General features: G+C 36.8%; 2 protein-coding genes across 2 annotated transcripts in view; one reads left to right on the top strand and one right to left on the bottom strand.

The window, feature by feature from the left end:
- The window catches only part of LOC105393274 (endoribonuclease Dicer), a 39,384-nt gene extending 35,285 nt beyond the window's left edge, over positions 1 to 4,099 (bottom strand). The window contains exons 1-4 of the mRNA XM_048629346.1: positions 3,965 to 4,099; positions 2,712 to 2,834; positions 1,696 to 1,823; positions 942 to 1,055 (exon numbers count right to left, since the gene is read on the bottom strand). Coding sequence (XP_048485303.1) covers positions 942 to 1,055; positions 1,696 to 1,823; positions 2,712 to 2,826 — 357 coding nt within the window. The 5' untranslated portion in view covers positions 2,827 to 2,834; positions 3,965 to 4,099. The remainder of the gene's footprint in view (positions 1 to 941; positions 1,056 to 1,695; positions 1,824 to 2,711; positions 2,835 to 3,964) is intronic.
- A 5,218-nt stretch (positions 4,100 to 9,317) lies between these two features.
- LOC105386523 (PRADC1-like protein) lies at positions 9,318 to 13,053 on the top strand. The gene is made up of 5 exons (XM_011557145.3): positions 9,318 to 9,451; positions 9,534 to 9,670; positions 9,948 to 10,063; positions 11,112 to 11,237; positions 11,974 to 13,053. The coding sequence occupies exons 1-5, from the start codon at positions 9,376 to 9,378 to the stop codon at positions 12,143 to 12,145; spliced, it is 627 nt and encodes a 208-aa protein (XP_011555447.3). The 5' UTR covers positions 9,318 to 9,375; the 3' UTR covers positions 12,146 to 13,053.
- Positions 13,054 to 15,772: the final 2,719 nt, after the last annotated feature.

The following is a 15,772-nucleotide window of genomic DNA, read 5'->3' as shown; positions in this document are numbered from 1 at the left end:
GTTTGTAGTGTTTTGTTCTCCCTCTGAGGAGGGGTACGTTTTATATCCAGATCAAGCGGCCCTTAGCCAAATGTAACCAGATCTATGATGCAGAATGACGAGGTCAACAATTTCCTCGAGATGCGGATTTTGTTTAGGATTGTTAACCATTTATTTCAGGCATCAGTGGCCCATATTATGATGGTGGCAAGGCATAAGGTAGAGTAGACTGTCGTTATCAGCAGATAATGTGGTGCATGAAATGATGAAAGGAGAAGGTGTGCACGAGAAGGAGTACTATGTAGGGCTCATACGATTGGTGCACTCAGCGAAATGATGGCTGGCTATTCTGGCTAATCCTTTCGAACCCTACTCTAGCTCTAACCCTGTGGCCACGAGGCGCAAGGTCTTAATGCCTTAGCCTTGCCCACTAATTTTACCACATGTATTTTTCTTTTACGGGCGATTCGATTTATCGTACGTGTCGTACTGTATTGTCACCAGATTGGCCGGTGTGGGGCCACTAGTAGCTCGACATTTGTCCCCTTGTGGGTTGTGGGTGTACACTAATTGCAAGCTAATTTAAAACCTAGTTAGTGTTTTCTTTTGTGCATTACAACAATATTAGTCATATTTAAATGAAATAGTATTGTATGTAAATCCTTGGTTCTGCCGCTTCTTTTAAGCTTACATTCGTTGAGATATGTATCATAGTTTTACCAGAAGGGCTAGTACGGGGCGCATTTAAGACATGACAAGAGTTTTGCATCGCTGTCACTCACATCACGCAGGCTCAAGTGCGAGCGCGACGGAGAACTTTTGTCACGTCTTAATAGCGCGCCGTGCTACATGGCCAGGGCATTGAAATGAAGGGACAAAAAGTTATTTGGCTCTCCTGAAAATTTTGTCTCTTGGCTGTTACTGTGTTTTGAAATGGCATAGCCGACTTGTTTTGAGTATACCTGGTGTTTGGACAGTTCCTCGTCCCATTTGTCCTTGTTCCAGTAGTCCACGCGGTCTTCGCCGCTGTAGCCGGCGACGCCGTCCACTGGACATCTGCGCTCGATCATATTCCTCTGGAATTAATTACGTTTCATATTATTTATCTACACTAAAGTCCGTTCATTTTCTCAATGGTTTTGTCTCGGATCTCGTCAAAACTATTCACTATTAAAACTACTGACTAGCTCTGCCGTCTCTACATGTATTAGCTGCGTCTCGTGTAGTTTTTTCGATAGTCTGGAACGAGCTTATTAGATATTATATTATCTTTCGTCGCATAATCATGTGCTGCGGAAACTATAAACACTGATGAAGGGTGGTGTCACCAACTCAAAACCATATCAATTTTGAGTATCATTTAAAATAATTAGTTTATTTGGTCGGTGATTACGAAAACTACAATATTGTGGATAAGAGATACAGTTCGGTCCTAACAAGCAGATACTTCTGAAGTTGGCAGCGATTACACTTTTGTGCCTTCTCCATCTACTTATTCATTTGTTACGGTTAAAGATTGACGATTGGTTAGTTTGACAAGGTACAACGTCATCTCCTATTGGGGTATGAAGCGGTGGAAATTAGTAAACATCAATATAGTTGCAATAGTTATGTTATTTGAAACTATATTGATGTTTATTATATTTCGTTTTAATAGTTATGTAAACGGGATGAAATATCATGCTTTACCTAATGCTGTATCAAGTAGCTACTCACCTGTTGATCCACCAATGGAATGTTGTTAACCAGGAAGAATGTCCTCTTGCCGCCTTCGCCCCACGGCTTCTGTATGGCCGCCCTGAGCCGAGTGATCACACGTATAGCAATGTACGTCTTTCCCGATCCTAAAAAATTTAAAGAAAATAAAATATTATAAAAATATGAAGTCAAAAGTGGCCAGATTAAGGCAGCATTTTCAAGACTTTTGCATAATGGATACCTGTGGGATAAAAGTCAGTCTCACTCACTGTAGTTTCAGACTGTGAAAGCCTGTGTTTAGCCCACAGGTAGTAATTATCCAGCTATTGTGAAACAGGCCCTTAGTGGGCTATAGTGACTCCCCAGAGCCGCCGAGTTGATTAAGCATAAGTATATTAAATTAGAGGTTATCCGTCAGAGGACTAAGGTTACCGAAATAGCTGTCAAAATATGCAAGCTGAAGTGGCAGTGGGCTGGTCATATCTGCCGAAGAACCGATAACGTTGGGGTAGACGAGTTCTCGAGTGGAGACCACGAACAGGCAAACGCAGCGCGGGACGCCCTCCTGCCCGCTGGACTGACAACCTTAGGCGGTGGTGGGTAGTGGTTCGATGAGGAAGGCCGAGGACCGAGTGTTGTGGCGCTCCTTGGGAGAGGCATATGTCCAGCAGTGGATGATTATTGGCTGATGATGATGATGTATTAAATTAAGCATCTATCTATCATGGCGAGCTGATTTTCCGCATTTAGCCTCCAAGGTGGGCCATTATGCGTGAAATACCTATGGGGTGACTAGCTCAAAAAGCTAAATTAAGCATAAGTATTATACCTATTGTATATTTTTGGGTCTGATTCCCAGGTTTGTTTCCCAGCCAGGGCAGATATTTGTTTAAAAGACAAGATATTTGTACTTGGGTCTTGGGTGTTAATATGTATCTGTGTAGATATATCGGCTGTCCAATACCCACAGGCTCTGCCTAGCTTGGGGTTGGATGGCCGTGTGTGAGATGTCATTACATATCATTACTGCTTACCGGTAGGTAGATGTATGATGGTGTTCTTCCGCATAGCAATCTCCTCCAGTTGTTCCTGGTACGGCCGGGCCTTGAGCTGCTCTTCACAGCCATTATCCTCCATTTCAACATCCATTTTGTTATCTACAGTATAAGAAGGACTTTTATTCGCCATATAAATAATAAATTTTCTGTTTCATAAATACAAACTATTCAATACTATGTTTTACTAAATTATTCAAATCAAGAACAAAAATACTATGGAAATTCTGTTCTAAATTGAATTTTGAGGAGGATGTAGATGGTTGAACCCTAGATGCACTGTACTTTTGTATGTTGATTTAGCTAGCTAGCTGATGTAAAGGGTCAGAATTATAAAATCTTTTTATTTGTACACCAGAAAGAATAATAAAATTATCAAGTAACTACAGCTTAATTAGGGAACAAAATCTTATCATGTACAGTCAGTAATTTATTATTATTAAATTAAATAAACATACCCTAGCATATGAAGAAAGAAGACATCAATTTTAAGATCAACTGATTGTATAGATGACATGAAAAATACTGAATCAATAAAGTATGTTTTAAAAAAAAAATAGTATTAATAAAATATTATTTGATTCATCTATCTTCCATCAATGGATGAAAAAAAATTAGCACTGGGGGTGGGTCTTGCATCTGAATACTGAAGTTCAGTGTTGTTTTTTATTGTTAGCTACTTCAAAATATAATTTATCCTAATGGAACTTCTACTAAATCTGAAATTTAAATAATAGAAATAGAAATCAGAATAGGTACTTATATAAAAATATATTATGTTAGGTATCTATCCCTTTTAGTATGTCCCAATAATTTCTTATAAGGAACATCAAGGAGTGAGTGAGATGATGAAATAAGTTGTAATATGTGTTTTTAAATATCAAGAAGTTATAATATTACTTAGTTTGAACATGATTTTTACAGTAAGTTCTCCTTTTAACTTTATGTAGAGTTTCAATAAATTTAATGGATTTTATGATACTTAAGAAGTAACACCAAATAATAGGCACATATAGACCAGACCGGCTGCGGCTTTAGCTTTTTATGACATTTATAAGAATACAAATAAGCTTATTAAAATATCAGCTCAAGTCCACAGCAAAAGATGTTGAAATATCTCAGCCAGTGTTTAATTTATTATTATTTTAATTTGGTAGATTCGCCGCCGTACGCATAAAAAGCACGGAATTATACGGACGTATAGGTATTTAGCAATAAAAATAGCTACTTACTTTACAAAATTAAATAAGAGCTAATTTAAACACAAATTTAATCACAACTATATTCTGCAAACAGTATAACAATAATAAACTGTGCCGTGTACCTATATTATTTATACTGGTGCCGATTCGCCGAGTGTACTTCCCCCGTTCTAATCTAATGACTGACAGATGAGTGTTCCCGTTTATAAAAAAGAAACTCCCTACAAACGATAAAAAACAATAATATTACATAAATATAAAAACTATTACAATAAACGAATTATTTTTTCATTATACGTAAATCATTATGGGGTTTAATATTCATAAAATGTATTTATTTATTGTTTAGAGAAAACAAAATAAATATAGTCATAAATAGCTTCTTAAATTATAAGTAAGGCCAATAACATTTTTCTACGAAATATGTACCTAGGAAGCAAACAAACAAAAAAATATTTTTAAATGGTAAAAGAAACTTAAATTACTTAACTAGTTATACCTAATATGTACCTATTCTTATGGAGGTAGGTATTACCGAAAATTTATAAACATAAAATTAAACATTGACATCTTTTATGAATTCAGATAATGAATTTAATATTTGACGACTGAATGGTGTAGTGGTTAGTGACCCTGACTGCTATGCCGAAGGTCCCGGGTTCGATACCCGGCTGGGGCAAATATTTGTTTTAAAAAAAGACAAATATTTGTACTCAGGTATTGGTGGTGATATTTATATGTCAAAAAAACCAAGTGTCGTAACTCAGTTGTTCTACGGTAAAAAGTTGTGAGATCCATGTAATACCAAGTCTTATCCACGCACGCATCTCAATCTTAAAAATCTTTAATGTTTTATATAAATATTGACTCGGCCATCGCATGGAAACAAGTGTTAATTAAATTAATTAGTGCGATGACCAAGTTAATATATTTATATAAAACATTAAAGATTTTTAACACAGAGATGCGTGCGTGGATAAGACTTGGTTTACATGGATCTCACAATTTTTTACCGTAGAACAACTGAGTTACGAGACTTGGTTTTTTTGACAAGTATTTTTTTTGATGGGATCTCATTTCTTTTTGTATTTTGTGGACAGATCTAGTTTTTTTTCTTTTCGGTACCTTCTAGGTACGTAGGTGCGTTAACTTAGTCTGGTAGGTAGCTACCTACATAAATCGCAAACTTGAGATAAGAATCAAGAATCCTTATTTTTGGCTACGTAATGTACGTAATGAATACACGTAACTTTGATACTTCGTACTGCATCAAATTTCCCTAATTAAATTTCAACCTTAGTTTCCAATTTCCAATACACAAAGTTCATTGTACATTAAGAAAATTTGACTATAAGTGGTAGCACTGGTAGCCTGATGTGCTTTGTCCGTAGGTAGGTAATCCATCCTTTGCGGATTTAATTTGCATGATGGGAAGTTTTTGCTCGATTTGGCAGGGGCACTACCGTGCGCCTATATTTACTTGGTGGGGGCACTGCCGTGCCCCCACATATGGGATTATGAAATTATTTAAGCAGTTATGTACCTATCTAGAAAACTGGACCAAAATTGAAAAAAAATACTGGAGTTGGTGGGGGCACTACCGTGCCCCCAAATATTTTAGTTTCCCTTGATTCATACAGCAAACACTACTTATATTCCAAATTTGAAGCTTCTAGGTCTGCTAGAAGTGCCTTAGAATTTTATGATCGGTGAGTGAGTCAGTGAGTGAGTGACAAAATTAAGAAACTTTGACCCGTTATACTTCTTAAACTACTGGTTCAAATTGAATGAAATTTGAAATATACCGTGTCTTTACAATGCCTGCATGGTTAGTGAAAATTCAGTCTTCTAGTTTTATCCACAACGAAGTTACAAGGGTCGAAAATGGCCTGCATTGCTTCGAGAAAAGGATGGTACGGCCGTGCCACTTTTTTACTCGACTTGGTGTAGACAGATTTAGGATGTATCTATCTTTGTATTTGTGTAGATATATCAGCTGTCCGACACCCATAACAGAGGTTCTGCCTAGCTTGAAGTCGGATGGCCGTGTGTGAGATGTCCCCAAATATTTATTAATTAATATCGTTACAAAAAAATGCGGGAATTAATTTTGGTTTTATAACTTTTAGTGTGAATATGGAGAATATAAATTACAAGAATCCGGTATAACAGAGGTAGGATGGTAACATTGCACTAATATTAATATACTGTGCGTTCCAATCTATGTAAGCATTTTACAAATATTAGGTGTGAATCAAGGACTTTGGTGTGAATTTGCAATAAAATCCATATTATGCTTTTTTAAATATTATTGTAGTTCTCGTTATAATACTATAAATAAAAAGTTATCTTCATTTTAAACAGAGAAGAGATACTAAAAAGTATCACATTTATTGAATAGTATTTCTCACTGATAAAACAAAAGGAAGTTAAAACGGAATGTTCTGTTGAACGGATTGTTCGGAATGTTATGTGGTAATCCCCCTTTACAGATTAAAATATAATACCTAGTGTACTCTGTACTGTACAAAAAAAAGAATGAGCAGTTGATTTCGATGACGTGGATCTTCGTGAATGGTCTTACTAAGCTCTACGCCAGTACGCACGGCCTACGTAGTGTTCTTGTAGTAGTGGTAGTGGTCTAATCAGAGATGAGATCATGAGCACGAATAGCATGATAGGCCAGATACCCTCATAAAGTACCTATAAGGAAACTCAATAAATAACTACTAAGGAGATACTTTGGTAGATTCTAAAAATTGGAAAATTAACATGAAGAGAGCGTGAAACGTGGCAGTTTTGGGGTAAACGCAAAATAAAATAAAATATACAACCACCGACATGATCAACCTTGGTTGGTTAGTCTGAGGGAGAAGCACGGTATTATGTAAAATGATATAAGTACATAAAGAGATGTGGAGAAGTATTACAACAAGTATTATGTTCCTTGGTCTGAGGCTATGGTACTCCCCAAGGAGCCGAAAGAAGGAAGTTGCATTCCTTTGCATCAATGACTTTCTTTCGTCATTGCTTTGCATTTTATGACATGTATAGTGCCACAATCTTATCTGTTCCGGTGGCGACTTCGCTGTGATCGAATCCAGTGATGCCATCGATTAAATTTTGCCTATTTCTGGTTTAAACGACAATGCATTTCTGCTATTACCTATTGTTATAATTAGGTACATTCATAAGTATAGATAAATCAAAATATAGGGTCGATAGTAAATGAAAGAGGATATAATATATCAAACGACATTTGTTCTATGGAAAATTGGTCCACGGCGAACAGAAATAAAATTAGGTCTGATTATGTTCTGATATAGGAGATTAAATCTAGATTACAATGGTATAGGAATAGGTAATATATGTGGGTCGTGGGAATAACGAGATACGACTTAAAAAAACTATTAATTATTATTTTTGAACACTTTATTCGTATATTAAATGTTATTTTTAGAGTAAATAGAAACAAGAGCATACAATTAAAAGAAATTCAGACAGTTAATTAATTAAGTTAATTCATCATCATCATCATCACGACCCATCACGTCCCCACTGCTGGGGCACGGGTCTCCTTCCAAAGGCTAATTGCCAAAAAGCAATTTCTTTCAGCCAACTCTTGATAGGTTGGGAAAACAATGACATGTCATAAATCATCATTATTTCGTCTAAAATCGCTGCAGGTGCGAGAAATTCTTCTTGGTATACTGCATAAGATTTAAAGTATCATGTCATATGTCCTCACATGTAATCACCTGTAATCAAAGAAAAATAAAGATTATATACTTTTCATCACGAGTATCACGACTATTCACGACCCATCCCGTCCCCACTGCTGGGGCACGGGCCTCTCCGCTCTCGGGAAAATATTTAATAAAATTACATGGAGTATATGGGTAAAATTATTCGTCATATTTGGCAACACTAACCTGTAGCCGCTGCAACTCGTTCTTCCAATTTTTCAAACGGAATTAAAGTCGTCTGAATACATTATTCTTCCTGCATAAAAGCCTATATATCTAGTATTCCTTTTCTTGCATCACTTTTCAGCGCTTTTGGCATTATTTCACCCAGAAAATCACAAAACAAATTAAATAACGTAGCGTCAGCCTCTCCGCAGAAATTGACAACTAAAATAACGCACAGAGTATGAAATGACGTTTGACAATGACGTCTCGTTAGTTGCACATTTTGACCACCGGAACAGATAAGATGGGAGATTTTCCAGTAGTACCAAAATCGACCAATAGATGGCATTCGGCCTGTCGTTTTTAGTAGTGAGCTACATTCTTCTGAGGAAACGGAGATGACAAATGTCACAGACCTACTACAAAACAAATGTTATGTCATTCGGTTTCTCTTGTAGCTACGCGAATGTCTCCGGTGCTGTGTTTTGTGATAATTTCGACGACTCTGGCTATTCTTTTGGACTTTTGTGACTTCTATACCCGACCGAACTTTGCACTCCCCCTGGACCCTTGCTTGCTTGCTTGATTTACCTATAAAATAAAATGCCTCAGGTTTAGTTAAAGATAATAATTATTAAAAAGTTTGTTTTAATTACCTACCTACTGAATGAGCAAGAATAAGTAAGTAGTATTACCTAAGAGGTAGTCTGATGGTTTGAAGTGGCCGGGGCATATTCTTGAATGCTTTTTTATGTTTAATCCAGGCTTTAATTCTTTTAATGCTTCCATCCATTTTGCCCGTCTTGTTTCGTTTTGTGGAATTTTGTGCACCCCCCTTTCTCTACAGTAAGCTACAATACAACACGACGACATATCTACTATAAATGCTATTCAGAGAGTCGGAAAACTTTAGTTTTGTGGTGTGGGTAGAGAAAACTAAGTACCCACCTGTCTACTAATGTCTGCTCTACCATAGAGAAATCATTACTTCCAACGTGCCTCAGAATAATTATGATACTTACACACGGCGGTCGCGCCTCGGACATGGACAGAGGATGCAGATGATCTCAACTAGTTCACACTTAATATTATGTATAACTACATAACTATAACAGCAATTTATTATTATTAGTTTGCACGTTCTCAACAAATACCAGTTATGCTACGAAATCATTTGTATTTGGCAATATTTGCCTAATAGGCAACTTGTAAGCAAACTATTTAATCATAGTATTATTCTGTGGAATAAACATGGATTTTTGTATTGGCTGAAAGGACTCGAATCCATGCCGGCTATAAAAAAATATGCAGTCCTGTTCAGTATGAAGATTTACTAGCGCCATCTATTGTCGGGTTTTGTCTATGGACGTTGTCTATGGTTGAAAACCTCCCATTGTGGCACTATACTGAATATGGATCAAGTTATCTGAAATAAATGAATTTAATAATTTAGGTACTCTGTGGCTCAAAGCTTTTTTCAAATATTTTTGTAATTTTTGCTAACTCTGCTAAATTATAAAATTGAAACTCATGGATTCATATCAATTAATATGGTCTTTAGCTTGTATTTTCATCTCTGTGTTTATAAATACTGTATCCCCTGGTGGTAATTATTGTACTTACATTTTATAGGTTACCTTATCCAACATGAAAAAGAGTAAAACAGACACTTTTTAAATTTGTTTCAGCCAACGACCTTCACCTACAAGATGGATCGTCAACAGCAGATATAATCGCTGGGGATATATTCTTTGAGATACTGGATCCACCACAGCTAAGATACACATACAGAATTAGACCTGCAAAAGATTTTGGTTCTCAGTTTGTAAGTAGTCATTCCAAAAGGTACTATCTAAAGAACAAATGTACATGATAATAAGTAGGTACTTATACAAATTAGTTTTTTTACTTCTCTCCTATCTGTTATTCTACTATATATGCTCAAAAACATCAGATAGGTACTTCTATTACGCTATTATGTTGCTATCTTATTTTTACGTCCCTACCTACTTTTTATCGCAAATTTCCACTCCTGTATGTAATGCAAAGCTCGTTTGGAAAAGCCAGTAAATAATAATAGCATTTCCTATTATTGGTTTCAGAATGACAGCACAAGCTTTCGTCATGCTCGTCTTGTGCCCACTGAGCCTCTCGACAGCTGCTCAGATATTGTGAATGTGGACGACATTGTTGGACAGGTTGCCTTGGCTGAAAGAGGGTAATAATAATATAATGTAATATAATAATATGTAGGGACATCTCACACATTTTCATCTGACCCCAAACTAGGCCTGTAATATGGGTACAGCTGATATATCTATCTACACAAATAGATACATACAAATTAAATATAAATATCAACACCCAAGTGAAAATATCTGTGTTTAAACAAATATCTGCCCCAGCCGGGAATGGAACCGGGGGCCTTTGGCATAGCAGTCAGGGTTACTAACCAATACACCGTTTGCCCATCATGTCAACCAGTGATACTTTCATAAGATTATTTGGCAGAGAATGATAGTTGTGTCATCTGATAAATTTTGTTGTATACCTACACTGTATGATTGTAATGTAAAAAGTCTCAGACCTTGATGGTTGATTCTTACAATCACACATAAAAAATCAAATACATAAGGCAAATGAAAAAATAGCCACCTGACAAATTTTAAAAAATACACTAATGAGAGATAAACATGTACTTAATTAAAACAAATACAATAATAACATGTTAGACACCTTTTCAAGATGTAGTTTTAAAGTTGAAAACCATAAGTTTTTTTTGTATATAGTATACTTAGTAGTTATAGTAAAAGTATTGTTCTGTTGAAGACATTACCATTTTTCATTGCAATTACCTAATTAATTAGGGCATTTGTTAATAGCATGCGGATTTCATGACTCAAGCGAGATTGCACCGCACGCGTGACAAGCTCAAGTGTTATTTTCATACAAGTATTCATCGTAACGCGTAGAATATGTACGCGGGACTCAGGAAAATGGCGAGCAATCCCGCGTGCGTGATGAAATCCGCCCTTAGCAGGAGTCCAGGATCATTCTTGGAAATTGTACTTAATTGACATGAGAGTGCGTAGGTGCGATGTTATTGGTTAATGGCGGCGCACTAACATACTTTGAGTGTGAATGTGTGTGTCGGGCTCGTCGTAACAATGAAATCGACTTACTTAGGGGTGCTTCAGTTTTTAGTTAGCCAGCTTCCTTCCGCACTTTTTCTACATCGATGATCCATTCTTATAATTTATTTGCAGAGAGTGTTCGTTCGTGTTCAAAACGGCGAAAGCGCAGCAGGCGGGCGCGCGCGCGGTCATCATCACCGAGTCCATAGACAAGTGGGACGACGAGCTCGACCATCTCATAGAGATGATGGACGATAAGTATGTTGGAAACATTTAAGCCCTCCATTCACTACACGCACCGCGAGCCGAGCCCGGAGCCGTACCAATCCGTGGACAAATCCGTCATCGCCCACACACTACACGAGCTCCGAGTTGCAGTCCATTCGATTGTGAATTTTGTTTAACCTTGCACAAAGAACATAATCTACTTCTCTGGCGGCCCTCGCGTCCCTAAACGGCAAGCGCCGAGCCGTGAGCCGCGCCCACCTACCCATTCACACGCTGATTTGTCTGCGGACTTTTCGCCAGCTGATTGGCGCGTCCGTGAATGGAGCCTTTATATGAAGCACATAGAGACATAGCACACGACGTGTTTCGAGCGTATCAGGATAAAACTGTTTGAGTTGGGATAGCCAATAAAATTACATACCTACATAGGAGCGGACAGCCTCACTTTGTTCGTGTCGGGCCTGCATACATACAACATACAATATCTTTCGTTTATAAAAAACTCACACCGAACACTCATAGCTCTAGTCTATTATTTTAACAAACGAGTACTTACTGATTATGTCTTTCGCACATTTCCGATATTGACTGAGTGAGATAGGACATTCTCAGGACCAATAGCAACGCTGTAACAAATTACGTGTATTATGTAGATTGTAGACCAACACCAACGCGTGCCCATGTTTCGGTATTCGTCTGTTAAAAAACCTGCCTATATAAAAAATGCATTTTAGTAATACTATTTATTATTTTTATTTTGTTGCAGAATGGACATAGAAGTGAACATCCCTGCCGGTTTCCTTCTGGGTCGGAGCGGTGGTGCCATCCTGCGCACTCTGAAGGAGCAGAAGAAGAGATACGCCGTCATCAACCTGCCCGTCAACATGACATACACACCTTTAATAAAAATGAACCAACCCCCGTGGATCGCGTGGTGATCGCCTCGGTAATAGGAGAGTTATTTAATTAAAGGCCGATTTTTCCATGGTCAGATAAAATTTATCTGGGGAAGGGAATTATTTTGATGCTGTCAAGTCTGAATGTTTGTGTTTGACAGTGACAGCAACAATTTTAGTCCTCAGATAACATTAATCTGACTATTGAAAAAATAGCCCTAAATTGCCATATTTCAGTAGGACATCGTGATTGCGTAGCGCTTAATCAAATTAACTCTATTCTAATTACTATTTTGCATTTGGTACACTACAATGCAGTACTGCTTGCTCTATTTGCCCAGTAGACTAGACACTAGATCCCTTAAATTCCATTGTATGGCGCCACTAGTAGCATGCCAAATGTTATGTTTTATGTTCTCACAAGATGACGCAATCATGTTGACCCAGTGATGTCTAGGCCTTAAATTAAGTCTAGTTTTACATGATCACAATACCTCAAAAAGCAATGGTAAAGTAAAATGTTTAATGGCAATAAATGACATTGATAAAAATTACCGACATGCCTTACCTTATAACTCATAATAAATAATAATATACACAAAAGTTCAGTAAATATTGAACTAGACTTGTTATGGGTGTCTTCATTTTAAATTGAGTCATACCTACAGTCTCACCCGAGTCTATGATTGATACACTTATTATTATTACGCCTGCCTAGAACGGTTCAACTGTAAAAACTGTAATTTACGATATAAGTATAATTATTAATAACACCAATTTTGCAATCCATGTATTTCAATCGAACCAAAAGTAAATTGTTATATTCGCTATTATGTGAAAAATAGAGTTAAGATATTTATTAAAAAAATATATATAATAGTATTCTAGTACGGCTAGTAATGTTTCGTAAGTTATACCTAGCACGCCTTAAATACATTATATTTAAAACACTTGAATCGATTAATTACCTCATAGAAATAGCAATATATCGAGTCAATTATTACCAATTAGGTAGTTATGTACATACCTACATATACTTTAAATTAATTTGATATCATTCGCAATAATTGATACAGAATGTTCGGCACTTGGACAGCAAAACTCTTTTTGGTTACAAATATAAAAAAGTTTATCAGTAAACTAAGCTTGACCCCTTCTTTTAAGTACATAAGCACCTGTGCCAGAAGATATCACTCTTTCTTAACAAAGTAATTTAACCAAATTTTGACATAATTTAGACAAAATTTTGGTTATAAAGGGAGTCAACTTAAATCCTCGTAAAATTTGCAGAATTCGCAAAAAAATATATTTATAACATAACATATAAAAATATATTATATTTAGAACACCCTGTATGGGTAGGTATAAGTGTTATTTATAATTTATTAAACATGTTTGTTTCAACAATTTATAGTTTTATTTCTAGTACTAGAATAATGATATACAAATTAAAGTGAAAAGGGCCCCTAAAACACTATTCATACTGTGTAAAAATTGAGAAGTACTTACCTAACTAGAAATTCGTGATGATCCTGAAGCTTTTATTATGTACTTTCATTTTTATTAAAATTAAGTAAATACATGCACAGATTAAAAATTAACTATTTATGTACCACCACGCCACGATTAAACATTTTAGTAGGTAAAATACCTGCTATTCAAGAAAGGGTCCCGTACAATTTCCTACATCGAAAAATAATGTCGTTTGTATCGTATGTATGCACTCCCCATTTAATACACTCACGTGCATTGAAAAAGTTCCACTTTCAAAATATAGATACTAAGGGCCACTTGCACCAACATATTAAATCTAGATTTAGTGTTAAATCTCGATTGTGCAAATGGCCCTAAATGACCCCTAGTTTTTTTCGTTTAGGAGTATAATTTAGTGCTTCTGTCATTGGAACTTTTCCATTGCTAGCGAGTTATTTTTTACATTTTCTTTATCCTGCAATCTAAAACTTTTGCGTTTTTTTACCAATCTATTCTATTCTATTCTCTGTGGGGGTGTCAGTACCTGCACCTGGCTCTCTCGAATGGAACCTTTGTGCATATCCCCAAGGTCTAAACTGCCTTCCTAAGCTTGGACCATTTCCCACCACGCTGGTCCACTGCGGGTTGGTGGGTTCACATAATCTAGATGTGCTAAATCTAGATTATGCAGGTTTCCTCACGATGTTTTCCTTCACCGTAAGAGCGATGGTATACATTGTACTTAAATTCAGAAAAGAACTCATTGGTACATGTCAGCGCCGGGATTCGAACCCGCATCTCTGGCGTGAGAAGCGGGCGCTTACCCGACTGAGCTACCACCGCTCTCTATATCATTTGTTTTTTTACCAAACATCGTTTGTAAGTAAGCTGTTATGCAACAATTAGGTAAAAAGAGCGTACCGATACTTCGTTTTCGTTATCATGCGTGACACACCATGGGGGTCACTCTATATGACGAAAAACTAAGTTTTAGAGCGATGCTGCGCGAGCCACGACTCTATCTCGTTGTATTAAACGTGCCGATTGCACGACAGCTCTCTTTCGTTCTTTTTTCGTCAGTATAGATAGAGAAACCCTCCTGGCGCATTAAAGGTTATTTTTACCAAATGGGTAGGGAACCCTAAAAATGCAATTAAGAATTATTAGTTACATCTGATAATCGTGTAGAAACCAGTGGCGTGGCGGCATTCACGTGCGCTCCCATCATGCGAACTGTTACTACAAAATTAACTTTATTTTTCCAGTCGTGACTTGTGCCGTGTGGCAATGTACGGAAAATAGCTATGAGGTAACCAATTATTTATAATATTTAGGCCAGGTAGCATTTTCCGTACTTACGTAGGTATTTAACTTCGTTTGTAATAAGTTATGGGATTTTATAATTTGGAACTAATCTCTGAAATACCTTCGATAATTTAGGTACCTACAGGGTTTATAAGAAAGAACATCATAATTTTATACATGAGGCAGGTTGTGTAATGAAATTATGTGTGAGTTTAATTTATAAAGTAGGGTCGAATAGATCGGATGTTAGCTGCTACGCATGGCTACGCGGCTGCTACGCGGGCCTCTTGCTACGACGGCGTAGCACTCGTAGCATGCTACAAACGTAGCATTGATAGACTGAAGATTTCTCTTGTCACCCGCTTGTTTTTCACGCCGTAAACGTTAAATAACGCCATTAATTAAATTTCCCTATGGACTTGACTTCCTTATTATTTAAATTAAATCCCTGATGTACAACGCAATCCATCAAGCAAATAAATAATTACTAAACTTTTGCCCTCTGCAAGTAATTCTCGAAGTATGATAACAGTGCCACTTGTAGTACAAAGTTGTTAATTTAATTAAAAGTACGATTTAAAATGCAGATGAAGTGAGGAGAGGGCGCGCGGGGCGGCAGTGTGGCGGCACAGAGCAATATTAAACTTGCCAAGTTATATTAACCGTTGACGTACATTTTATTACTTCTATTTAGTTTCTTGGAAGGATTTATTGTTCGCGTGTCGTGTCGGTGCTAACTGACAGATAAACTTGCCGTGCGCTTTATACGTTTCTGTGTTTCACTAATTGGTTTTAACTCCTCATTGATCAAGCTAGCTATATGATCAATTCTACGTTTGGCATTTCCTCTCATAATGGGTTGAATTTTCATCGTAAAGTTCGTATCGGATG

Source organism: Plutella xylostella, chromosome 23 (genome assembly GCF_932276165.1).
Source record: "Plutella xylostella chromosome 23, ilPluXylo3.1, whole genome shotgun sequence".
Taxonomy (NCBI): domain Eukaryota; kingdom Metazoa; phylum Arthropoda; class Insecta; order Lepidoptera; family Plutellidae; genus Plutella; species Plutella xylostella.
The sequence above is the reverse complement of the archived record's forward strand: the minus strand, read 5'-3'. Positions and strand labels throughout refer to the sequence as shown.

Bases quoted from the DNA above. Each gene is read 5' to 3' on its own strand.
- LOC105386523 (XM_011557145.3), top strand. From the start codon at position 9,376: ATGGATTCATATCAATTAATATGGTCTTTAGCTTGTATTTTCATCTCT. The intron at 9,452-9,533 runs GTAATTATTGTA...AATTTGTTTCAG, and splicing joins AAATACTGTATCCCCTGGTG to CCAACGACCTTCACCTACAA. The intron at 9,671-9,947 runs GTAAGTAGTCAT...TATTGGTTTCAG, and splicing joins AAGATTTTGGTTCTCAGTTT to AATGACAGCACAAGCTTTCG.